General features: G+C 43.0%; 1 protein-coding gene across 4 annotated transcripts in view; it reads right to left on the reverse strand.

The window, feature by feature from the left end:
• hdac7a (histone deacetylase 7a) overlaps window positions 1-25616 on the reverse strand; it is an 87776-nt gene that overhangs the window by 15963 nt on the left and 46197 nt on the right. For 3 of the 4 annotated variants that reach the window (XM_054746175.2, XM_054746176.2, XM_070544980.1), the window contains 16 exons: window positions 9875-10082; window positions 9708-9798; window positions 8902-9022; window positions 7231-7331; window positions 6861-6983; window positions 6616-6725; window positions 6023-6124; window positions 5497-5668; window positions 4790-4995; window positions 4460-4663; window positions 3952-4183; window positions 3416-3549; window positions 1978-2098; window positions 1782-1831; window positions 1262-1369; window positions 795-850 (listed from right to left, as the gene is read on the reverse strand). In XM_054746175.2, coding sequence (XP_054602150.2) covers window positions 795-850; window positions 1262-1369; window positions 1782-1831; window positions 1978-2098; window positions 3416-3549; window positions 3952-4183; window positions 4460-4663; window positions 4790-4995; window positions 5497-5668; window positions 6023-6124; window positions 6616-6725; window positions 6861-6983; window positions 7231-7331; window positions 8902-9022; window positions 9708-9798; window positions 9875-10021 — 2078 coding nt within the window. In that variant the 5' untranslated portion in view covers window positions 10022-10082. Of the gene's footprint in view, window positions 1-794; window positions 851-1261; window positions 1370-1781; window positions 1832-1977; window positions 2099-3415; window positions 3550-3951; window positions 4184-4459; window positions 4664-4789; window positions 4996-5496; window positions 5669-6022; window positions 6125-6615; window positions 6726-6860; window positions 6984-7230; window positions 7332-8901; window positions 9023-9707; window positions 9799-9874; window positions 10083-15057; window positions 15168-25616 lie in introns of those variants that run through there. The other variant, XM_054746179.2, reaches the window with a different exon arrangement.

The raw sequence follows: 25616 nt of genomic DNA on the forward strand, positions 1-25616 counted from the left end.
CATCCCAACTAGGGAGCTCCAGACCGTCCTCTCCCCGGCCTTCTCCACCAGCTCCTCCGGCAGGACCCCAAGGCGTTCCCGGACCAGATTGGAGATGTAACCTCTCCAACGTGTCCTGGGTCGACCCGGGGGCCTCCTTCAGGCAGGACATGCCCGAAACACCTCCCCGGGGAGGCGTCCAGGAGGCATCCTGACCAGACGCCCAAACCACCTCAACTGACTCCTTTCGATCTAGAGGAGCGGCGGTTCTACTCCGAGTCCCTCCTGAATGTCCGAGCTCCTCACCCTATCTCTAAGGCTGAGCCCGGCCACCCTACAGAGGAAACTCATTTCGGCCGCTTGTGTCCGCAATCTCGTTCTTTCGGTCATTACCCAAAGCTCATGACCATAGGTGAGGATTGGGACGTAGATCGACCGGTAAATCGAGAGCCTGGCTTTCTGGCTCAGCTCCCTCTTCACGACAGATCGGCTCAGCGTCCGCATCACTGCAGACGCCGAACCAATCCGCCTGTCGATCTCCCGATCCCTCCTACCCTCACTCGTGAACAAGACCCTCCACTTGAGGTAGGACCTCTCCCCCGACCCGGAGTTGGCAAGCCACCCTTTTTTTTTAAATAAAAATCATAATATAATAAAGCACACTGTCACTTGGTTCAGAGAGTGAAACTCATATTGGATAGATTTTTTATGATATTCTGACTTCATGAAATGTACCTGTACATGTATGACACACACACACACACACACACACACACACACACACACACACACACACATGCATCACACACACTTACATTGGATTAGAAGATTCGGCATGATGTCCTGGTGGTCTGACCACAGCAAAGCCGTTCTGGACAGAAAATGGAGAAATTATTAACAGGAATATTTTTACAAATGTTGCTTAAAGCTCCTGCAAAACAAGCATTATGAAAGTCATATCTGTAAAAGGCCAACTAAACTATCCTGTTTGCACCGGTTCCGCTTATTGCAACAACTTAAACTACGGTGTGGAGGAGTTTTTGTAAAACCAGTGTCTGGTCTGGGAACCACTTTAGAGTGAAGTCCCTCAATATAAATGGCTAACCAATAAGTTATAGTTATAAATCTTTAATAAATCTTTAATATGCATTAATTAAGTTCTTAATTAATAATATAACCTGTTAACTGTTTGTATTACAAGTTATTAGCCATTTATAACGGGAGCCTTGTTGTAAAGGGGTACCCGGGTCTGATATTAAGACAGGAGGGTTTAGTTTCTAACCTTGAGCTCTCCTTTGGCCACCCGAAACGACAGCTCGACCACGCTGCCTGCCGCCATGCGTGACGCCGTAGACGTGTGCGATTCATTCCAGATGGTGTCATTATCCACCTGCCAATCAAAGGAAAACTGACTGAATTTCAGTAACAAAACTACATCTCCTGTGTGTAATTATGATCAGTTTGTAACATTTAATGAATTCTTACACTAAAATAAGAATAGAAACCCATTCATGCCCTGAAGTGACTCAGTGTTGCCATTTATTTCTCTTTTATTTTCCATCCTATTCTGCTTTTTTTATTCTTTTTTTAATTTTTGCACAATTTGGCACAAATGTCCATCTGGCTTTTACAGTGAAACTGTCAGCATGTTGTTCTCATCAGTCTAACTTCTCATGGGTTCAACACCGGCTGTCTCTGATATCCGGACTTTCTTATCATTTTTTAAATTTTGTCGCTCTACGGTGAAATGATATACAACCTATCATGAAAACACCAACTGTGGAATAAAAGTTCTTCCTTACCCCTACACCGCCACACGGTAACATCACAAAGAACCTCTGAGACAGCATTCCTGGGACGGACACACACACACACACACACACACACACACACACACACACACACACACACACACACACACACACACACACAACATGAACAAACGAGGCACACTGATTGTTTTATATCTAATTCATCATGAAGTCATCTTTAACCTACCAGCCAGCTTACGGTTGTCCAGTTTGAGCCTGTTGAGCGGGTTTGTTCCATATAGCAACACGTGGCGTTCCGTATGAACTGACTGCAGCTCCTCCAGAGTGGCCTTACGACCACGAATACTCTACATGAACCAAGGAAATGCATTTACGTTTTCTAAAAACCTTAATCATTTATTTTAAATATCAAGGTCACTTGTTTTATCAACATGTTTGCGGTGGTCTCTAGTATAAAGCTTCTGTTTCAGGAACTGGAAGTGAGCCAGAGGAGAGGTGAGAAGACGGCGGGGTATGGAGTCTTATTTCCTGATATACGGACATCTCGCCTCTGATTGGCTAACAGCAACACGACACTACCACCGACTCTACTTTGCAACGTTGATGTTTTATCTCTTAAAAATAACACAAGCCTGGAGTTCTGCCATGTTGTGGAGTTGCTAATGCTAACAGTTAGCTTCTACTAGCGGTGACATGCTCTGCTCTCTCCTGGATGCTAAATAAACAACAGCCTTCCGCGTCGAGTGAATCCTCAAATGCTAATTTGACAATGTGACATTTAACTCATTAACTGCCGGCTGCTTCCTGATCAGAAAAGCCCTTCGCTGCCAGCGTTTTTACTGTTTTTGAAGAGTCACAGAACGTTGCGCGATAGGATGATGTCGACGCCAAAACTACCAAAACAGAGAGGAGACTCACCTCTCACGTCAGGAAGAATCCACGCGTATCGAGCGTTATTTGTTCTTTCATAATCCGTTGTTGAATTGTGATCGGCAGAAGCTTTTCCGGTTCGCGCCTCACTTTTTTTTTACAGCAGCGGCCCAAAATGATCTCCTAACACATGGATTTTCTGCTTCCTGATCACGTGACGTGTGATGTATGTGGATGAAGATTGGCTTTAGAGCTGAGATGTTTTTTCTCACAGTGTGGGGGCTCGTCCGACGTCCACGCAGTAAAAAACTCAATGGCAGTGAATGAGTTAAATGTCACTGGCTTTTACCGTCTACTTTCTATTGGCGGCTAACGCAGATAATAGGGGTAGAAGACTATTTTCACATTTAGTAAGAAACTGTTTCTAGGTGAACTTGGCCTTTAAAGGAAAGCCATAAAAGTCAGGTAATGATCTATCAGCGTTCACACCTGCTTGACCCCGAATTCCCGAGCGTGTTGTGTGTTTACTTGTCTACACTGCACGAGGACCAACTCACATTTTTAACCTAAAAGGTTAAAACATTTTTCCTGGTCCCAACTTTTGTTACAATGCTACTGGGCTCTACTAGTTAGAGGGCTGGTGCGAGTTAAGTTTTAGTTAAGGTCAGGGTTAGTAATGGTTAGGGTTAGGCATCATGCAGTCACTAGAATAAATGGAAGTCTGACGCCCTGACACCTACTAGCAAGACAGGAATGTGTGTGTGTGCGTGTGCCTGCGTCTGTGTGTGTTGTACCTCACACTGTCCTCTCAGGCCTCTCTCCTGTAGTCGGGACCAGATGCTCTGTATTCTCCCAGCATGCTCTGGGTGACTGCTGTTATCTCCACATGCACACTGGTGCTTTAGCATTTGGGAGTCGTACACCAAACCTGCAAGCATAAAGGTCAAAAACTACATTTATAAAAAGAAATGCATAAAAACTTAAACACAGTGAGAAATCTTTGAATTTTCAGACAAATGTTGAGATCTAAAGTGAAAAAGCCAATCGGGACAAATGCTGAGATTCCTCAGGTGGGAATTTAGGCTCCCATCAAAACCAGTATCACCTATTGTACCTGACCCAGTGGTGTCCAACCAGGTTTTAGTTGCTTCCCTGCTCTAAAAACCATGATTCAGTGGCTGAATTACAAGTTCAGCTCTGCAGATGCAATTTTGAAGTGAAAGGTATGCCTCAAAATGTCTTTGTCCCAGTTTACTTCTTTTGACCCTCAAAAGAATCAAACTGCATTTGGGCTGGTGTTACAGAAACATGTTCGACATGGCCGACTAACCAGTGGTAAAATGTGGCTTGCTGCTGGGATCCTGAGCGGTCAGACTCAGCGGTTTCTCAGGCAGGGTGAGAGAGGTGGACGCCGGGGACGACTGCGCACGGGACAACGGGCGGTGGACACCCAAGCCGCAGGCAGCGCCACCACCGCCGCTGCTGTGTAACACGGGCACAGTCAGGGTCTCCATCTGCCGATGCAGCTGCTGCAGCTGCTTCTGCTGTTCCCATAGCAACGACTATCCAGGTAGAAACACAGATAGATTTCTTGTTGCATTTTAATTAAATAATACATTAGCGACAATAAAATTAAAACTATTGACATAGAAAAGTAAACATTTTGTTCTACTTTTATGTTTGTTTGCATTAATGGAGACGTTTTTCTATTCTAGGCTGATATTAATAAAACTTTAAAGTAAAAGGGAGAAACCGGTCACATGAAGAGTTAGGCCGCCATCTACAGGACGAAAAGAGAAAGCAGCTTTCTGTGAGTAAAAATGTCTGCTGCTCCACACCTGGTTGAGTATGAGGGCATGCTGCAGGTTGATTTGCTCTTCGTGGGTTTTGGATCCTGTTGGCTCCGCCTCCCTGAGTGACTCCGCCCTCAATCTGCTGTGAAAGGTTCGGTCAGTCGGGGGTGACCCTTCTCCATCCTCTGAGTCCATGTCCTCAGATGGGATCTGATGCAGTCTGGGCTTCTCGCTGGACTTGGACATCAACTGCACACACACACACACACACACACACACACACACAAACACACACACACACAATATATATTCGATTTACCTCAAAACACAGAAAGATTTCACCATGACTTAAGAGGTTTCAGCGTTCTTTCTCACCTTGCCCAGGTGAGTCTGCTGCTTGAGTCGCTCCAGGAGTTGTGCGTTGTGTTGCTGCTGGAGGAGATGCGTGTGAAGGGCATGCGGGCTCTGGGGAAGCGGTTCTGAATGTGCCCGGCTCAGGGGCTTGTGGGGCTGAACGCCTCCCGGAGACAGGTGGTCCAGCTGCGGTGCGAACTGCAACGGGACGGAGTCTAGACCTGGAACTGTTGGCAGGCGGGTGGGAACAGAGCAGAGAGCTTTTAAATGTGAGCAGAACAGAAGCACAAGGAAGTCACGAGAATATTGTGAAATTAGGGATTTTTGACACATTGGATGAAAGAATTAGGACATGTTATCTAAAAGTGACCACTAGGTGGCGCTCTACCATTTCAGACAGGAATTATGAAGTTGCTGCCATAAATGGGAAGTTAGATAAAAGTTTTGGAAATATTTAGCTGTTATTTATTTATTTATTTATTTATTTATTTCAGGGGTTTCCAAACGTTTCAAGATGAGGGCCCAAATTGTCAAGTGAACAATCCTCACGGGTCACAAAAGGTTGATTTTATTTATGTAAAACTGCAAAGAAAAACTCAAAATTGATCCGAAAAATGTGTGTTAGTAAAAATCTGAACACAAAAGTGATAGAAAGCCTCCGTCTGTATCAACAGCTTGTGTGTGTGTGTGTGCGTGCGTGCGTGCGTGCGTGTGTGTGTGTGTCTCACCGGTGAGAATGGGAGGGTGGACAAGGCCAGAAGGCTCCAGGATGATGACAGGTAAGTGACGATTCATCTGCCCCACCTGGTCTTCTCCTCTGAGAGGGAGGAAGACCGGAGAGCCCCCGGCGGTAACCATGGGAACCCGACTGACCTTCAGAGACGACAGTTCTCCTTCGGCCTGGAAACACACGTCAACAACTTTTTACAAAAGCTGAAAACAAAAGATCTGACAATAAAACTGATCAGGGATCTTTTGCCATCATCAGGCTGACGGCGTTTTACAAACATGGCGATTTCCTTAATTAATTAAATATCCTCTCTCGTTTTAAAAAAAAATCAAATTAATAAAATTATTCGACAGTTTTATGCCATGATAAAATAAAAGTGAAGACAACGTTTACTCTCTGGAGTCACAGCATCAGAATGTTTATTTTATTGGGCTTTTTAAAAAAAATTGCATCTTTCTTTTATCATTAGAAAGACGAATAAAACAAAATTATTGATTAATTCATGTGCTGGAGTAAGTTTTTACCCTGGAGTTGGCTGGCAGGCCGAGTGTGATGGTGGGCAGGGTGGACGGGCTCTGGACGGTGAAGTTAGCCAGGGTGCCGTCTCTTAGCAGCAGCTTCTGGGCCTGGAAACGTCAAACAGTCATTGTTAAAAATCATAAACCGAGATCACCTTAAAACGTGGTTTTAGGCAGGATTAAAAATGCTGCATTCACAAAACCGAAACCTCTAAATCTAGATCAACGCATTTTCTAAAGTTTCCTACTAAAATGTCAGAAACTGGAAGGTCGTGAAGCTGCATGAAACCCACGCATGTGTTTTTATTTCCTGACACTGACGAGTCAGAGATCACAGCAGGTGTAACCGAGGTCGCTCTGATCTGACTTCCTGATTAAATGAATTACGCACAAACAGCTGATGAACAAGCTCTTGTGTCGCTGCTTTAAACATTTCATTTGCCGCCACAAAATCAATGTTTGCAAAGCAGCTTTTTTGCAGAATCCAAGACGAGAACATGCAGGTGTGGCAAACTAAAAAGACATCTATCTTCATCTTTTTCCACATTGTGTTTGAAACTACGAACGGTTTTAATGTTTGTGTGTTTTTCTTGGCCGACCTCGTGCGAGAGTCCGCCTGCAGATGGCAGCAGTCCATTCTCATTGGGGACGCTGTCATTAGGAGAGCTGCAGCCGGACACCGGGGTGCTGCTGCTGCTGGGGGAGGAATCTGAACAAAGAGTGATGACTTCATTTTGGGACACAACTATGCATGAATGCGATTTTGCAATCATATCTGCAAATATTAAATGATGTGCAAATAAAATCAACAAAAGTGACCGCCTGTGTGAGTGTGCGAGCTAACCGAGTGCATCTGGTGCTCTGTGTTTGATGGAGGGCGGGGCACTTTCTTTGCGGGTTAGAGGACTCTTTCGGGTGTTGAGGTGTTTCTTCAGCTTGTGTTTCACCTTCAGGTTGGGCTCAGATGCTGACAAATGAAAGCAAAATGGGAAATGTTACTAAATCAGCTACTTAAGCTCAACACTAAAGCTCACTGCAAGTGAAAATGTTGGTATGTGAACTGCAGTCTAATAAAACAATACATGTTGCATCAATATTCTTTGGATTTGTTACATTTAAAATGCAAAAGGACAAATTTTCTTGGGTTCTTTAATCTGGAGTTTCAACAGATTAGTGAAGAAATTGTTTTCTGGTTTGAAATGAAGACGTTTCACCTGCTCGGCGGAGCGGCGTGCCCTCTGATCCGTCAGGTAGGGAGTGTGATGGAGGTGAGACCAGAGGCTGGGAGGCCACGCTGGGATCTGGACCGAGTTTTCTGGAAAACACACACCTTATTTATTCTAAATAAATTGAAAGGGGTCTGCCACTGCCCTCAGTCCACCAGAATAACATTTGTTTGGAGCCTCAACCGCTACAAGACCTTTTAGGGAAAAAAAATCATTTAAATTTTTGACTTATTCTATGGAAGAAGATTAGTGCCACTAAAAGGCAGTCCTTTTATTTTTGGAATTCTGAAAATGAAATTTATTCAATTTACCGGTCGATCTACGTTCGCCCTCACTTGTGGTCATGAGCTTTGGGTAGTGACCGAAACAACGAGACCACTGATACAAGCGGCCGAAATGAGTATTCTCTGAAGAGTGGCTGGGCTCTCCCTTAGAGATAGGGTATGAAGCTCGGTCATTCGGGGGGGGGGGGGGGGGGGGGAGGGGGGGGGGGGGCTCGGAGTAGATTCGCTGCTCCTCCAGATCGAGAGGAGCCAGTCGAGGTGGTTAGGGCTTCTGGTCAGGATGTCTCCTGGACGCCTCCCTGGTGAGGTTTACTGGGCACCTCCAACCGGGAGGAGACCTAAAGGTAGACCCAGGACACGGTGGAGGGACTATGTCTCTCACCTGGCCAGGGAACAACTTGGGATTCCCCCGGAGGAGCTGGCTCAAGTGGCTGGGGAGAGGGAAGTCTGGGCCTCTCGACTCAGGCTACTGCCCCCGCGACCCGACTCTGGATAAGCGGATGAAAATGGATGGATGGTGAAAGTGAAATTAGAATTCTTAGAAAAAGTGATGAAAATGCGATTAAATCCGGATTCTGACATTCTGAGACCAACGTCAGTAATATTTTTTCTTCCTTTTCCATAAATGGTAAATGGCCTGTATTTGATATAGCGCCTTCTAGAGTCCTGGAACCCCCCAAGGCGCTTTACAACACAATCAGTCATTCACCCATTCACACACACATTTACACACTGGTGGGGATGAGCTACGATGTAGCCACAGCTGCCCTGGGGCGCACTGACAGAGGAGAGGCTGCCGAGCACTGGCGCCACCGGTCCCTCCGACCACCACCAGCAGGCAACGTGGGTTAAGTGTCTTGCCCAAGAACACAACAAGACAGACTGAGCGGGGCTCGAACCTGCAACCTTCCGATTGCGGGGCGTGCGCTTAACTCCTGTGCCACCGTCACCCCAAGAAACGTGTTGACATTTAAAAAAAAAACACCATCTCTATAGTTAAGTTGTAAAAGAGGAGGAACAACGTTTTGCTAATAGAGAATTGGTTGATGATATCCGTGGAAAATGACGTTAAAAAAGACCCAAGTAGATCTAAAAAGCATTGCATGCAAACTCAATGCAATAACTCCATTTAGAAAACCCGAAAAGCAGCTTCAACTCCCATTTTTCTGACGTCTATATTTGAAAACATGAGTTTGCTTCCAAAAGGGGTTGGGAATCATTGTGGTAGCTCTAAAGAGCCACTGATGGCTCCAGAGCTACAGGCTGCAGACCCCGGGTCTAATCTTACATTTTTAAGCACTCTAAAGACAAACACTATGATTTATAACTTTACCATGAGCATTGAAAGTGTTGGTGTTGTTGCATGCTGTCATACCTGTACACTACAGGATGTGGCGTCAGGGTGTTGGAGTTCGTTCTTTCCAGCGCCGCCTGTTTCTGCTTCTTGAGAATCACCTCCTGGAGTTTCTGTTTCACCAGCGAACTCGCCACAGCACCTGTCGATTATCGGCACAGCAAACCCCCCAAAAAGAGAAGAAATCAGCAGAATGAAAGGTGCAAAAAGAAGCCCCACTGTGCAGGCAACCTGCAGGTGTTGCACATCTTGCACGACAAAGTGAAAATCACTAAAATGTGATCAAGAAAATAAAAGCACTTGAGCATGTGGGCATCGTAGTTCTCGCACTAGCATCGTTAAATGTGTGTGCTGCACTGCAAGGTGATGTTTGCTGATGTTCTAGTGTTTTTGGTGAATGTGGATGTGTGACAAAGAGGAGCCAGCGGGTGTTAGAAGTGATCGAGTCAATATTGACCGAGTGCCTTTATTTACCGAGACCACAGACTATATTTAACCCTGGTGATATAGCTGCACTTGTGAGGTTATATTTAGAGCTTAAACAGCTTTGAGAGTAAAGTTCTGCTCAAAGCTCAGTCGGATCTCCTGTAGGGACTTTCCTCTTGGGCCATGATTACCGCGCTGAGCAACGATTATCTTTAGAGGCGACACACAAAGAAGAAAACCTGCAGGAACATGTTAAAGGGTCTGAAGCAGTGTGTGTGTGTGTGTGTGTGTGTGTGTGTGTGTGTGTGTGTGTGTGTGTGTGTGTGTGTGTGTGTGTGTGTGTGTGTGTGTGTGTGTGTGTGTGTGTGTGTGTGTGTGTGTGTGTGTGTGTCTGGACTCACTCTGCTGACTTTTGTCTTTGTGCTTCAGTTGCTGTAGCTCCTGCTGTTTCTCGTGGTGCTCCTGCTCCCGCCGCCTCTGTTCCATGTTAAACTACAACCGCAAACACACACGTTTATTACATCCAGCCAACACTGCCTTTGAATTCCTCCGTGTGTGTGTCTGTTACCCGGATTTGTTGATGCAGTTGCTGCTGGGAGAAGGAGGTGCGGGCTTGAGGGGAAAAAGAGGTGAGGAGTAAAGGGGGGTGCAGAGGTGTGAGGAGCGCCGTGTCCGAACCGGGACGCATTCCCCGCTCTCCCACCCGGAGGTCCATGGTGGAAAACAAAAATAATCACACAGGAATGATGCTCGAGACACAAGGATCACCGCTGAATCTGGGAGGAGACAAAAAGGTCAAAAAGGTCATTTTGTCTTCCACTCAACAGATGACGATGAGATAAATACATCCAGTGGCGCTCCCAGATTATTTTCATTGCAATTTTCTAGGGGTGGCCTTGGTCCCCCCTTTGCCACCCCTAGGGGTTGCCACTGACTACATCAAATTAATAAAAATTGCTAAATAGTTTTTCATAATTTCCTACACACGTTTAGTTGGAGACTACGACAGAATTATCCATCCATCCATTTTCATCCGCTTATCCGGAGTCGGGTCACGGGGGCAGTAGGCAAGAGGCCCAGACTTCCCTCTCCCCAGCCACTTGAGCCAGCTCCTCCGGGGGAATCCCAAGGCGTTCCCTGGCCAGGTGAGAGACATAGTCCCTCCACCGTGTCCTGGGTCTACCTTTAGGTCTCCTCCTGGTTGGACGTGCCCGGAAAACCTCACCAAGGAGGCATCCAGGAGGCATCCTGACGATGCCCGAGCCACCTCGACTGGCTCCTCTCGATGTGGAGTAGCAGCAGGTCTACTCCGAGTCCCTCCCGAATGACCGATCTTCTCACCCTATCTCTAAGGGAGAGCCCAGCCACTCTTTAGAGAAAACTCATTTCGGCCGCTTGTATCCGCATTCTCGTTCTTTCGGTCACTACCCAAAGCTCATGACCATAGGTGAGGGTAGGAACGTAGATAGACCGGTAAATTGAGAGCTTTGCTTTCTGACTCAGCTCTCTCTTCATCATGACAGACCGGTACAACGCCCGCATCACTGCAGATGCAGCACCAATCCGCCTATCCATCTCACGCCTCACTCGTGAACAACAGAATTAGCTTAGACTTAAGGAATGTTTAAAGAGCAAGTCACCCCCAAATCAACTTTTTTCTGATAAACTATATAAATGCATGTCTAATCGTGCTGCAGAGTTTTGCACTTTAGTGCATTTTAGTAAAAAATCTAATTTTCTGCCTAAAACTGTCAAGTGTTGTGCCGTTGTCAGGTAAAAACTGGGTCCGGTGTATCCTTCAACGGTTTACATTTCCCAAGATGCCTTGCGGGTCGGACGGCAGAACTTTTAAAAACAATGGTGGACAGTGAAGCGGGAGCTGTCGGAGAGGAATGCGCACATAAATGTCAGTATAAACTTAAATTGTTAGGTTAAGGGCTTTTTGTGATACATGAACGTTATTTTAGTTAGAAATGTTACAGTAACAGTGCTTGTATTGCGGTCTCGGCTCGTATGTTCGGCCGCTCGGTGTCGTACTTCTCCCGCTACGTTTTCCCCTGATTTTAATAGGAGTTTGTATTTTAGGGACAAAAGAGAAAACCAGGGAATTTATTAAGCTTAGGGCGGAGATGGACCACATGATCACTGGAGCAAAGTATTCGGCGGCTGTGGCATGGAGGTACAATAACATCTCATATTTTAAAAACTCGTTTGAGTTTATTTTTTTCTGCGAAAACATGAAAGGAATAACCCGTTGTCCTCTTTTCTCTATCTGTTTCTTTTCTTACATGTTTGTTAAGACTATTCTGGAGAAAATGGGCATCCAGGGGAAGGTGCCAGCGATGACCAGCTCCTGGAGCTGATCAGGGAGGACATGAGGCTGCAGAGGCAGGCAGAGCAGCAGAGGGCACAGGAGAGAAGGGAGAATTTTGACAGCTTTTTACTTTGCTAGAAAAAAATGTTTAATAAAGGTTAAACATGTAGAAATAAAAGAAATATCTAAATAAAATCAGTTCTGCATTAAACTCTTGATTTTTATTTTTGTTTACAAATGTGAATTGTTTAATATTACAGGGTATCCGCTGGGTCTGAAAAGTCTTAAAGGTGATAAATCGGTTTTGGTCAGATTAAGACCCTTAGAAAGTATTAAAAACTATTATCACATCTTTGCTCAGGCTCAGCTTGCTGAAAGTATTTTCTCTGAATTAGCTCTCCAACAGTCAAGGAAATGATTAAATAGCTAAATAAATCTTCGAGCTCCATCATTTAAAGTTCCTTCTCCCTTCTGCTCAGCGGTTCCACGGTTGCTAGGTGACAGAACGTTCGCCGAGGAAGTTCATGAAGGCTAGGCCTGTCCAAATTCACAGCCGTTAGCATCCGGTCTACTCAGCCGACGGAGGACCCAGCCCACGTCGGCCGAGTAGACTGGGTCCTTCGAAGGATGCAGACCCTGAATTGAGACACAGCATGTGTGAGTGTGTGTGTGTGTGTGTGTGTGTGTGTGTGTGTGTGTGTGTGTGTGTGTGTGTGTGTGTGTTTGTTAGTGACTCCACCCTCTCGGTGTGCTAGGCAACAGCATTTGTGGCATTTTTCAAACAGGAAGTGGAACTGGTAGGGGGGTGACTTGCACTTTAAAAAAGAAAAGACAAAATTCAAATTATTTCTTAAAGAAGCAAAATGAAGTTTTCCTTTTCAGAAATTGCTTAAATTTTTTTCATAAATCTGTAAAGGTGAAAGTCTCACCCTGTTCATGATGGGTGAGTCCATGAATGCTAATTCTCAGTGTAACGTACATCTGTCAGGCTTTTCTAATCCGAGCCTTTCCCCGTCTATTTTCCATCAGAAGCTCATGCGGGATTCTACGGAAGCATAGAGCTGCCACCCACACAAAATTACATAGAAGCAATATAACTTCATAACATCCTAAATTTATTGTTCTAACAATATAATTTTCATATTCTTCCAATATGTTTGTAGAAGATTTTATTATCAAGTTCTAACAATATAATTTTTAGGTTTAAACATCACGTCCGTACAGCCAAATACTTATCTTGTAAGAACGTGAAATTGTTGGATCAATAAAGTTATAATGTTGCAACACATTCTCACACCCAAGGCGTCAAAATATGACGTGTGTGACCAAGTCTCAATATATGACCATTTGGGACGCCCCAGCGCGTCAGGAGACGACGATCAGGGACAAACAGCTGGCGCAGCGTCCCAGAGCGTCGGTATCCGACGCCGGTGGTGAGACGGACATTAGAACGACCTGTGAACTACTTTACCTTCCCGTCACCCCAATCCTAACCTTAAACTCACAGTTTATGGACCTGAAAGTTAGGATTGGGGTGAGGGGAAGGTTAAATAGTCGAATAACGTCCGTGTGACCGCGCGCGTCAAACAGTGACGCCAGCGGAGCCACGTGAACCAGCGTGTCCCTGATCGTCGTCTCCTAGCGCGCTGGCACGCCCCAAATCGTCATATATTGAGGCTTGGTCACACGCGTCATATTTTGACGCCTTGGGTGTGAGAATGTGTTGGATGTTGTAACGTGATATCACTCTCATTCAATTTTGCGTGGGTGGCAGCTCTAAGCTTCCTTAGAAAGTGTTTCACGTAAAAACAGTTTCTAAGTGAACTTGTTCTTTAAGAGCGGCATGCAAAATTAAAATTATCCGCAACATCTAATAAACTAAGCAACATTGTAAAGAAGAAGCGTACATTTTAAACACTAAATCATTTCAACCACATTTTTGCTTTATTCCAATAAATTCATCATGTTTCTGAAAAATTTCTTGCTTTTTAAACTTCAATGAAAGTTAAGAACCAGAAGATTTTTTTTCATGTCTGAACACAAAACCTTCAAGCTAAAGGTTTATGGTTTCCTTCCTACCGTGACAGTAAACTGCCTTTCATTACACGGAAAAACTGTAAAATTTTTGGCCTTTTAACTAAAGCATGAGAGGAAGCACTGTTTACTATCGGTCTAAAAATAGACATCTGTAAGATTTTGGCTAACGGAAGTTTTGTGGTTTCTTTTCCTTCTTGCAGTTAGAAGAAGAAGAAGAAGCACTGACCAAACAGGATTGAGCAGAAAAGAAAGGAAAAACTCTTTTCTAAAAGCAAATCAAGTTCTTTAACTTTTTTATTTTATTTTTTATCTTTTTTTTCCCAAGAAGAAATAGTGCAAGTTTTTTTTTCTGCACTAGAAACACAAACTGGATCCAAACTACCCATGATGCATTTCCAGAATGACAAAAAGAAACTGTGCTTTATCATAGCTGACATCTAGACATCTATTTACTGTAATTGGCACAAACATTTGGCCTAAAAAGGAGCATAAAAATAAACCCGGATGTCGGAATTTCCAAGTTTCCCAATCAAATAAAATCAAGAATGCCCTGACGCCGGAATCTCAGCTTGGAAAGTCTGAGGTTTTCAACTGGGGACGCAGACATAGAGCGCTTTGCATAAAACCTGGTGAGTGTGTCCCATCGTTTAGCAAATGCATCGTTATTGGATTGTCTTACCAACATTAGTTTAAGTTTTGAGCAAAAATATGAAACTCACTGGTTTTTGGACTTGGAACTGGAAGTTAAAAGTGATGTCATTCCCAGATGCGAGTTCCTATCTCCGAGGCAAACGCATTTCATTTTAACACTGCGTGAAAGAAACCAAAGAATTGCTCTACAACAAATAAAAGATTAACATTTAAGTCTTTTTTGCAAACACTGTCCTCCTGTCTGTCTATTTATGTCACATAAACACATTTTTTTGCTCTTTGCATGCTGTCCGAGCTATTTGCATATCATGGCCTCATCCAGTGCTAAATGCAGGATCAAGGAAGGGAAAAGGCTGGGGGTGGTTTCTGCCCGTGACCCAAACACACAGATGCTCCCATCTGCAAAAACACACACTTACACCAACGCAGAGGCGACATTTTCAGAACATTAGGGCGTCAGATGAGACAGCTGCTGAGAAAACACGGAAAAAGTGCAGCAAACTCTGCATGAACACATTTTTGTTTATGTGTTTATTTCTTTTCATAAACGTAAACAAACCTCCCTGCAGGCACAAACCCTGGTTAAGGTTCCAAACCTCCACCTACGCAGGTAGGCTCCATTTCCACACTAAACCCCAGCTGTGCACACAAAACAGGCTGGAGCAGAAAACTATTGCACAAACCTGCCAAACCAAAGTTTAAAGCATACACTCGCATACACACACAGACATGTACACACACGCACACACCTTTAAATAACCATCTGACATCATCTCTGTGCTGGCACTGGTGGTGTTCCACTGTCACGTAGCAGCATGAGAAGTAAATGTCACTCAGGCAGGAGCTCGGTCCGATCCCAACAGGAGCGCCGGCTTGGAAGGAAATACGACAAAATGTGAAGTGACTGATAAGTTGTCTCAGAAATCTCTGTTGGGGTTATTCTGCAGCTACATGTGTGTGTGTGTGTGTGTGTGTGTGTGTGTGTGTGTGTGTGTGTGTGTGTGTGTGTGTGTGTGTGTGTGTGTGTGTGTGTGTGTGTGTGTGTGTGTGTGAGAGAGAGAGAGAGAGAGAGAGAGAGAGAGAGAGAGAGAGAGAGAGAGAGAGAGAGAGAGAGAGAGAGAGAGAGAGAGAGAGAGAGAGAGAGAGAGAGAGAGAGAGAGTGTCCATCGTGTGCCGGTCTTCTATATTAGGAGGCTCAAACACAGAAAGGCAGTCCGGATGCCGACTGTGGCTGGAATGACAGAAGTCCCGATTGGCAAAGACTCACAATCGCACACTGCTACACGCTTGCATTCTCCAACATGACAGCACGGAATAATAAGGTTATTATTCTTGGGAAAACGAGGAGAGAACATGCTTATACAAGGAAAAAAAGGCTGCTACAGCACACACACACACACACACACACACACACACACATTCACTTGGGAATACCAGTGCCTCCTGCTTTTTCTCACTTCCATGGAACGCACACACTGGTTAGACATTTGCCTTCACAAGGTGTTTTTGTTATGGGGAAATTCTAAGAGCACACACACACACACACACACACACACACACACACACACTTGTGCATTAACGCTGTTTTAAGCGATTCTTTAAGTTTCTATGAAAAGAACAATCACACCTCTATGGAAGCCTGTTGCTGCCGATCTGATTAAAAATTAATAAATATTGTATATATAACGGGCTGCACAGTGGCGCAGTGGTTAGAGCTGTTGCCTTACAGGAAGAAGGTCCTGGGTTCGCTTCCCAGCCTGGGATCTTTCTGCATGGAGTTTGCATGTTCTCCCTGTGCATGCGTGGGTTCTCTCCGGGTACTCCGGCTTCCTCCCACAGTCCAAAAACATGACTGTTAGGTTGATTGGTCTGTCTAAATTGTCCTTGAGTGTGAGTGTGTGTGTGTGATTGTTTGTCCTGTGTGTCTCTGTGTTGCCCTGCGATGGACCGGCTCTCTGTCCAGGGTGTACCCCGCCTGATTGCCCGTTGACCGCTGGAGATAGGCACCAGCTTGGACTGATTGACCAAATGCTACTGACTGTAAATAGTTAATCATGACCTATTCTGTAGACCTACAGTGCAGAATTTGTTGAACAGAATAAACAGCTATTAAACACGAATACTTATTGATCATTATTTATTTTCATCATCAGTTATTGTAGTAAAACTGCTTTATCAGTCTGTGATGCATTATTGAAACAAGAAATACGCCTCCATTCTCAAAGACTTGCTTTTAGTCATTATCTAGGTAGCACACACATATGCCTTTGGCAGAATTTGAATGAGCCATTTTAATCTAGATTAATCTAGATTAATTCCAAGATTACAGTGAGATTAATCTAGATTGAAAAAATTAATCTATGCCCACCACTAATATATATATATATATATATATATATATATATATATATATATATATATATATATATACATATACATATACATATATACACACACACACACACACACACATAGATAGATAGATAGATAGATAGATAGATAGATAGATAGATAGATAGATAGATAGATAGATAGATAGAGAGATAGAGAGAGAGAGAGAGAGAGAGAGAGAGAGAGAGAGAGAGAGAGAGAGAGAGAGAGAGAATGCTTGCAGGAAGTGGCTACCAAAGAGCTGCAAAAATCAGTTCTGAAAATCAGTTTAGATGGAAAACACATTAATTTGATGAGTCAAACAGTTTATATGTCTTCAGTTATGGACGATGGGAGGATGCAGCGGATGTGAGAAGATCAGTTACTGGTGTAAAATGGCGAGACATTAAATTAAAGTTTTCAGGCTGTTATTGTTAATTTTTCCATTCACTGATAATCTCTTTAAAGACCTCTAAAGCTGTTATGTATCACCACCTGAGTTTGGAGCAAAATTACTCAAAATGACTCGGTGGTTTCAGAGCTGGCATCATCCTTACGGCCGTTTCAGGATTAATCTGCATGCTTTGCTTTATTTTTAATGATACTTTTGGTTTCCCTGCCACTTGGTGTCTGGACTAATCTTCGTCTTGCAGAACGACTGAGGAGTTTATAAATAATAAAAAAGTTCCCAGGAATCCAACATGACTTTTAGTGGAGAAACAACAAACTGGTTTAGTCCTGAACTTCAGTAACCACATCTAATCCCTCAGCAGTTTTCTCTTTTGGGACTTTCTGTGTAACATGATGCTCTGGTCTTAACAGTTCTCCAAAAGAATATTATGTGACAGTTCAATGCCTCTAAATGGTGTTGCTAAAAAAATCCCGACCTTGTGACCGTGATTCTGTTGTTTTTCCTAAAATAACAGTTGTTTTTTAAGCAGAGCTGAAAAGACGTGTGCTAGAAAAACATACAAAGCAAACAACTCTGCTTAACCTGATATGATTGCATTTAGAAAACCAACGGCCATGAAAGTTTAATTACTCGTTTAGAGAAGAAATAAAATAGAAATAAAATGTTTAGAAATGTATCAGTGTGTGTGTGTGTGTGTGTGTGGGGGGGGGGGGGGGGTACTGTTCTGCTGCAGGAATTACTTGTAAATCTCCACTGAGTGGTTCCTTCTCAGCTACTGGAACCGAGTTTATATTTGGATTAGATTCGCCAGGATCTTACAGCTAAAACACATTTCTTGATCTGGGCCAAATGCCTGCAGGATTGAGGGGAATGTGGAGCTGATTGTCAGCTTTAAACTGCTTTGAATGGAAAGTTTTGTTCCCGTTTTCTAATTTAATTTTTATGGTTGGTCAGTGATAAGAAAATTAAAATGGTATTTTACAACTTTGAACTAATTCTGTGTTAAAAACATATGATAATAGCCATCCAACCTGCTGTAGAATGGCCTTCATTCAGATAAATTGTTTAGTTCTGACAGGACTGATGAGCTAACTGCCAGTTTGAGCACAACAGGCTCCAAAATCTGTCATTGCTTTCTTTAAACTACGGTATTCAAATTTCACAATGGTCCATGCAACGCTACTTCACAATGCTTTAACTTACCATCAAATGCGGCATTACACTGTAATTTGTATGAAACTTTCTGGCGATTTTCAAGTGTAAAAATCAGCAGAAAAATGAAGCATCCAGGGGTCAAATGCAGCATACATTTCCTAAATTTCTGCAGATATAATAACGTGAAATCGATAGAGGTTTAAAGTTTGAAAAATAACATTTAGAGGTTGGAGACATTTTAGGATTTAGGAGCCATTCGTTCACACGTGGGAAAAATAAAGTCCAAAGGCTAGATGTAACCCCTAAACCAGGGGTGGGCAATCCTGGTCCTGGAGTGCCGCTATCCAGCATATTTTAGTTGTTTCCCTGTTCCAACACACCTGATTTAAATCAGGAGGTGATTGAAGCTTGGTCTACTCTTGACGCGTCCGCGAGGTTCGCACGGCAAAATTGCGTCATTTTAACAACCACACCCCTCCACCGCGCCTCCGCATGGCCCAAACTTTCCGTACCGTGCACCTAGGAAATTTTCTAACAAGGCCGACGGCCGGACACGGAAAAACATGGCTGACTGGCAAGAACTAGTATGGCAGAGGTTCATAAATACAGACATTTGTATGATTCAGCTCTCAAAGATCACCGTGATCAACATGTTAATAATAATTCTTGGAGAGAAATAGCTCGCATTGTCGGAAAAGACGAGGATGCTGTTAAAAAAATGCTGGAATGCCATGTTGTAAACAACAGTAATTTTTACTTCTACTATGGTGTAGTGTTGGATGCATGCCGTAGAGCTCCATGCTGCCCCCTACAGTTTGGGAGAATATCGGCTCACTGCAGAGACAAGCCGCATGAACCATAAACGCTGCAAGTTGTGAAGTGCGTTCCATCCGCGAGCCGCATCACCAAGTGGAAAGTAAATGCGTCAAGCATAAACCAAGCTTAACAGGCATCTGCAGAGCCTGATAACTTGGTGAACCGGTGAATCAACCATTCATTTAGATGTGTTGGAGCCAAACATGCTGGGCATGAGCACTTGAAGACCAGGACTGCCTACCGCTGCCCGAAACAATGTGAATGAAAAAAGGATTGCCATGTAGGAAAAATACATGGAACAAGGTCTGTACTGTTGCAAGTTGACAGTAGAGAACGCTTTTCATGGTTTAAAGACAAAACTGACTTTTTCAGTTTTTAAAAGGTCGAAAGTTGCAGAGACAGAAACAAAAATAAAGAAGAATATTGTGATAATGACTAAAATCTAGCATAGCTTTAAAAATAACGTGTTTAATATGCTGAGAGACTGGTGATATATCTTGATCCAGCATGCTAAAATAAACTATCATTTCCATCTCATTAGAAAAGGAAAACAAAAAAAAAAACTCTGAAAGGGTCTCCTGCATTTAAGATTAGAAGAATATTCTTACTAAGATCGATCAAGACGCAAGAAATGTTTCCAACCTGTTTTCACAAAAGAAGCACGGAGCTAGCTTTCTTCTGAGTGTGTATGTTTGCAGATGACTCGATGTTTTAATAAAGTGTGCAGCAAACGGGCCATATGGGTTTGCTGTCAGGCGCATTCAAGCTCAGTATCCAAGTCAATATGGCCCGTTGATGCAGGCAATAATAAATGATAATACACTTTAAGTGGGTTTGAAGCCTTAACAATTAGTACTTTCATCCACCATTCTGTGTGGCATTCTTCTGGTTAGCCTACGACGTAACACAATCAGTAAAAAAAAAAAAAACGGTGGTGGAAGTAAGGCAGACAAAGTAAAAGCATGATATGCTAAATGGACGACAACAATGAAAACCTACCTTTGTTACGTACTATTAGCGATGGGTACCGAATTCGGTACTTTTTAAGGTACCGACCGAATTCCATAGTACCGACTGAGCAACGATTCACGTCATTTGAAACGGTGCCTCGTTTCGGTACCCGTCCTTCATAACGAGAACTTGCCTAGACAGCTGCGCATGCGCAAGAGCGTAATGTCGTCAGTCCCTGTGAGCGAGTTGTAAACAGAGCAGCACGGTAGAAAGAACGCACGCTAAAGCTTGGGTCCACTTCACTAAATGTGATGGGTAACTGGGTGATGATGAAACCAGCGACAATGATCTAAGTGAGACATCCTCATCTTAATCTGCTCCGTAGGTAAATAAAATGTTTAAGATAAAGTTTGCTTGATTTGTTAGCTTCCGTTCCGCTAATGGTGTGTTCGCTTTCTCTTCGGAACTCCGAATTTCCGACTAGAAGAACATGAACGCGCTCTAAAGTTTGGCTTCACTTTACTAAATGCGACGGGTGATTGGGTGAAGATGAAACCAGTGACAACGATCTAAGTGTGAGGCATCATCGTTTTAATCTGCTCCAGCAGCTAAATAAACTGTTTAAGATAACGTTAGCTTGATATGTTAGCTTCCATTGCCACCATTGTGATCAGCTAATGGTGCGTTCGCTTTCTCCATGGAAATTCTAACTTCCCAGTAGGAAAAATCAAATGAAAAAGGACGGCAAAAGGAATGAAGATACACAGTAAATTTAGTTCACAGTGAAGATGTTTGCTTCAGTTTAATTATCAGCTTATAAAACTACAAGGGCAATGTTAAAATACAAACAGTTGTATGTTATTTATCGTGATATTTATCAAATATGGTTATATATTGAGAAAAATATATATTTAATTATAAAAGAGAATTAAAATAATAAACACTCAAAAATATCTAAAATTGGTACCGTTAAGTACCGGTATCGATTCCTTGGTACCGGTAATTAGTACCGAATCGATTCAAATGTCAAAGGTACCCATCCCTACGTACTATACAGTTTGATGGTGTTAAATCTACTTTATGCTTCCGCATCAGCTTCACAAAGGAGAGACGTTTTGCTCGCGGACTTCTCCGTTTGCTGGGGAGTGTTGCAAATTCCCCGCCAGGACAACAGAGGGCGTAGCGCTGTTCTGTTGTATCCTGTCATGTCCGGTCTGAGAAAGTTTGTTTACTATTGTGTTTATATTGTGTTTCTGTGTTTCAGACACTTTTTAACATGGATAAAATGCATCCCTCATCCTCCTTCACCTCTTCATGCACTCGCCACCTCCAAAACCACATTTCCCATCATTTCCATCCACAAATAAAACACTTGATGAGTATCTTTTTACTCCTCCAGTCACGGGTGAATAAAATTTTCATATTTTTAGAGTTTTTCTGCTAGGAATTCGTCAAGCTGCTCCGTGTCTCTTGTTTTTGAGGGCATAATGGTGGCGCTGTTGACGACAGCAGCTACCTGACCAATCACAAGCTTGCATTCTCTGTCTTGTTGGTCAGATGTTTAGAAAAGGGAGATCAGCTCGGTCCATCCTTGTGAGCCTGCTGGAGAGCCCTCGCAAGGACGGGTCATGGCGTTGCGTGTCTGTACCGATGCCGAAGCACAAACTAGGCTTTACGTGTCAGATGCATGCAGAGTTTTGAGGCGATTGTATTGTCAAAAGACCGCTTCTGTGGTCTCATCACTTCCAGAAGAGGGGTGCCCAGGCTGATCATAGCTTGGTTAAGTTGGGATGTCTTCAAAGTGGAGAGAACTTCTGTTAAAACTGCATTTTGTGGGTAACTTAACTCGAATAGGAGTTGTCCAGTTTGGTTGAACCTTAGAGGCAACTTTTTGGCTTTCTCTAACTCTATCTAAACCCACTGATTGATGGAATGATCCATAATTTCCAAACAGTAACACACTTGGCCAAAAACATTTTAAAATCCAAGCTTTTAAGGTAAAAACAGAACATAAATGCAACCTGCCTGAATCCTGATGCCACTATTGTATTTACTAAAGCAACGTGGAGTTTCCCAGCTGTCTGAGGCATCTGGGTGAGTTTAAATGTGCAAGAGTGGCTGTGTGGGACCATCAGGTGCGTCATTATGGAAATGACCACTGCAGCAGCGTGATACCGTTTGAATGCTAAAGCGGACGGTTGGGAATCTGCTGATTTATCAGGCAGATTAGGTCAAATAGACACACAGGCTAAACGGAATAAGTGTGTGTGTGTAAGTGACAATGAGGGATAGTCACTTCCAAAGCTTGTAAACATAGGCAACACCTTCTATCCAATTCCTCCCAGCTGCATGTTTTTATGTGAATGTGTATAAAAAGCCTAATCAGGGCTGGTTTTACAGGTAAGGCAAGAACACAAGACAGCACGTCTTAATCTCTCCGTCTCATCGTGTTCTCACCTCGCTGGGGGAAGTTGTTGACAACGTGAAAATTTAAGAAAACTACAAACTCTTTCTGACAAGAGGAAGTCAAAATACAAGAGAAGCAAGTTGCTGAGCAGTCATAACCCGCATTTCAGACAGAGAGACGACAGCCACACTCCACAGACAACACCTTGTGTCCAAATACAGTTACACCAACTTCTTTTTTTCCGCCTGCACCGCCTAAATAAGTCTCAAACAGTCTGCACATTTCAGAGGAAAGCTCCTTTCAGGAGATTACGATGTCATTTCCCCAGAGTGTTCGAGTCTACAGACAGAGAAACTTTAAGTCAAACCTTTTCAGGTGAGGGGAAATCCACTTAAGGACAAATCTGATAAAAAGAGAGGAAACATGACTGATAAACGAAAACTGAGACGGAAATTTAAAGAAATAAAGCGCAAGGGGAACTTGTTAGGGGCATCTTGACCCTTCCATCATTTCAAATGCAGCGTGCATCTAATCCATTATAATCTGAACTTGTTTGGTGTGTTCTTACTGTGTTTAGTCTCTAATTCCATTTTTGGTTCTTTTTAAAACACAGGAAAGGTTTTTCTTTCCCATGCTGACGTACGTTTCGTTTGCCGACTGCAACACATCCTCAGAGATGCACGCTGATGCCACTAGCTGACTAGTGACTCTCCAAGACATGCTATCGGCTAGCCTCTCCGATGCTAATGTGAGCCTATCCATGCTAATGGTCCATCAAGGAGGTAGGAAATCCAGCTAGTGGCATACCTAGGCACGCTAATGGCTAGCCTCTCCAATGCTAACGCCAGCCTATCCATGCTAATGGTCCGTTGAGGGGGTAGGAAATCCAGCTAGTGGCCAGCCTAGGCATGCTAATGGCAAGCCTCTCCAATGCTAACACCAGCCTGTCCAGGGTAACGCTAGCCTATCCATGCTAATAGACAGCAGAGGGAGTGTTTGAACCAGTCAATGACCAGCCGAGGGCTGCTAGTCCCTAGAGTATCTAGTAATAACGCCGGTTAAGGTGCTATTTCTCAGCAAGCAGCGCCAGCCTCTCAGTTACCGGCGCCAGCTTATTATTAATCAGATCAGCAGTTTGCTTCGGAATTTATTTAGCCTCCTGCTGCTGGGCAGTAGTCTTAATTTTGGCCCCCATACCGCGCCATAGCTCTGAGGATGTTTGGCAGTCGGCAAACGAAATGTACGTCAGCAAGGTAAAGAAAAACCTTTCCTGTGTTTTAAAAAGAACCAAAAATGAAATAATCTCAACTTGTTTGTGAGTCTAAAAAATGAAATGCAGGAAAACTGATCCAACTCCAATTAAAGTCATTAATGCAACTTCTCCTCTGGTATCAAACGTTATTTGCTGTGCAGAAACACCGATCCAAGTCAGCGACTCGTCTTTTAAACTCTGCCAACAAAAACTGCTGCTGCTTCATCAAAAACAAGCTAATGGGTATGGTTCATCTTACGCAAGCAGAAAGACCTGATAACGGGCGAATATTTGAAATGAAATAAAAACATTGATTGCGCAACTTTCCAGAAGGAAGAAGATAAAAATAACTCCAAACTATTTTCTCAAACTTTTGTCAGTTAAATAATCTATGAAAGTATCTAACCGCAGCGCTGAAACGGAACAGACGCCTCTGGTCAAAACGCAGAGAAGAACCGACGCCAAAAACTTCATGTCAACACATTTTTTACTATTTCTCACTTCCTTATTTAGCAAACTAAAATCAGAACAGTGTAAAGCTGATGCAACAGTCTATTTTATGTTGCTAGGAGAATATAAAAAGGAAATAAAATGGTAAAAAAAGCACCAAAGTGACAATTCTCTCTCTAAAAAGATTTTCTTACATTTACTTTTACAAGTACAGACACGAAAAAGCCTATTCTACAGACGTAATCTATGAATTTTTTGTAAATTAAGTGGCAATCATTCATTGAAGAAAGACAAATTAACTGCATCATGTAAGAGTATTACGCTAAGATCTGCTTACGTTGGGAATTTTTAGCCGTGTTGCTCAAATCTTGAAAATAATAAAGGAAAATAATAAAGATATTTGAGCCCATTATCCTTAAAATAAATAAAAATTAAAAAATGTAGCAGTTTTTGTCATTTATATGACTAAATAGCTGTTAGCTCTAACGTTAATCACCTGTTGTGAAGGTTTTATTATTCAGGGTTTTCGGGACATTTTACTAACAAGCAAATGAACACACACACACAAACACACACACACACACACATCACCAGCCTCTCTCCTGCTTTATTATTATTTTTTATTACAACTTAAATTAATTTTTTTCCTTTTGAACATAGTTTTGATCTCATTTTTGTTTATTTTTATTCTTCAGTCGTTTTTTGTTTATGTGAAGCGCCTCATGATTTTTATCCTGAGGGGTGCTATTTAAAAGATTGTTTTCTTTCTTTCCTTTAAAGTAACACTAAACAGGTTTTTAAACTTTAAGCTAGATCCAACACTGATCTCAGTGATTGTTGGCTTAGAAACTTGACCAGGTTAATATTTGACACAGAGAAACGTCTTTGGAGGCGAAGCAAACAGCTGAAACCTGAAGGAACATCAGAGTGGCCTACACTAGTTTGAGGTAGCTATAGGAGGCTACAAAATCACGGACTGATGGTGACCTGGCTTTGTTGCTACTGAATTCATTTGTGTTTTTGTCCAACAGTGTGGCTCTTTTCACCTTGTGGTTTATTTAAATGTTAGCTGGCTCGTGTTAGTGTTAGCTTGTTAGCACTAGCTACAGCAGTTGTAATTTCATTTTTAACCAGTAGGGGAGAGGAGACGGACACTGCTCTGTATAAGTGGTAACCTATTTCACTTTGTATGAAATGTGAATGAGTGAATACACGAAAACATAAACAATCAAAACGAACCATTTATGTTACTACGTGAACAAGTGAGTGTATGCATAAGATACAAAGTGTGTGTGCCTGTGTGTGTGTGTGTGTGTGTGTGTGTGTGTGTGTGTGTGTGTGTGTGTGTGTGTGTGTGTGTGTGTGTGTGTGTGTGTGTGTGTGTGTGTGTGTGTGTGTGTGCGCGTGTGTACAAGCGAAAAAGACAGTGACACAGAGCACTTGATGAATAGTATGGGTCCAGTTTCCAAAGTCCTCACGCTGAGTTTCCATAAAC

This window comes from Nothobranchius furzeri, chromosome 15 (genome assembly GCF_043380555.1).
Source record: "Nothobranchius furzeri strain GRZ-AD chromosome 15, NfurGRZ-RIMD1, whole genome shotgun sequence".
NCBI classification, from domain to species: Eukaryota; Metazoa; Chordata; class Actinopteri; order Cyprinodontiformes; family Nothobranchiidae; genus Nothobranchius; species Nothobranchius furzeri.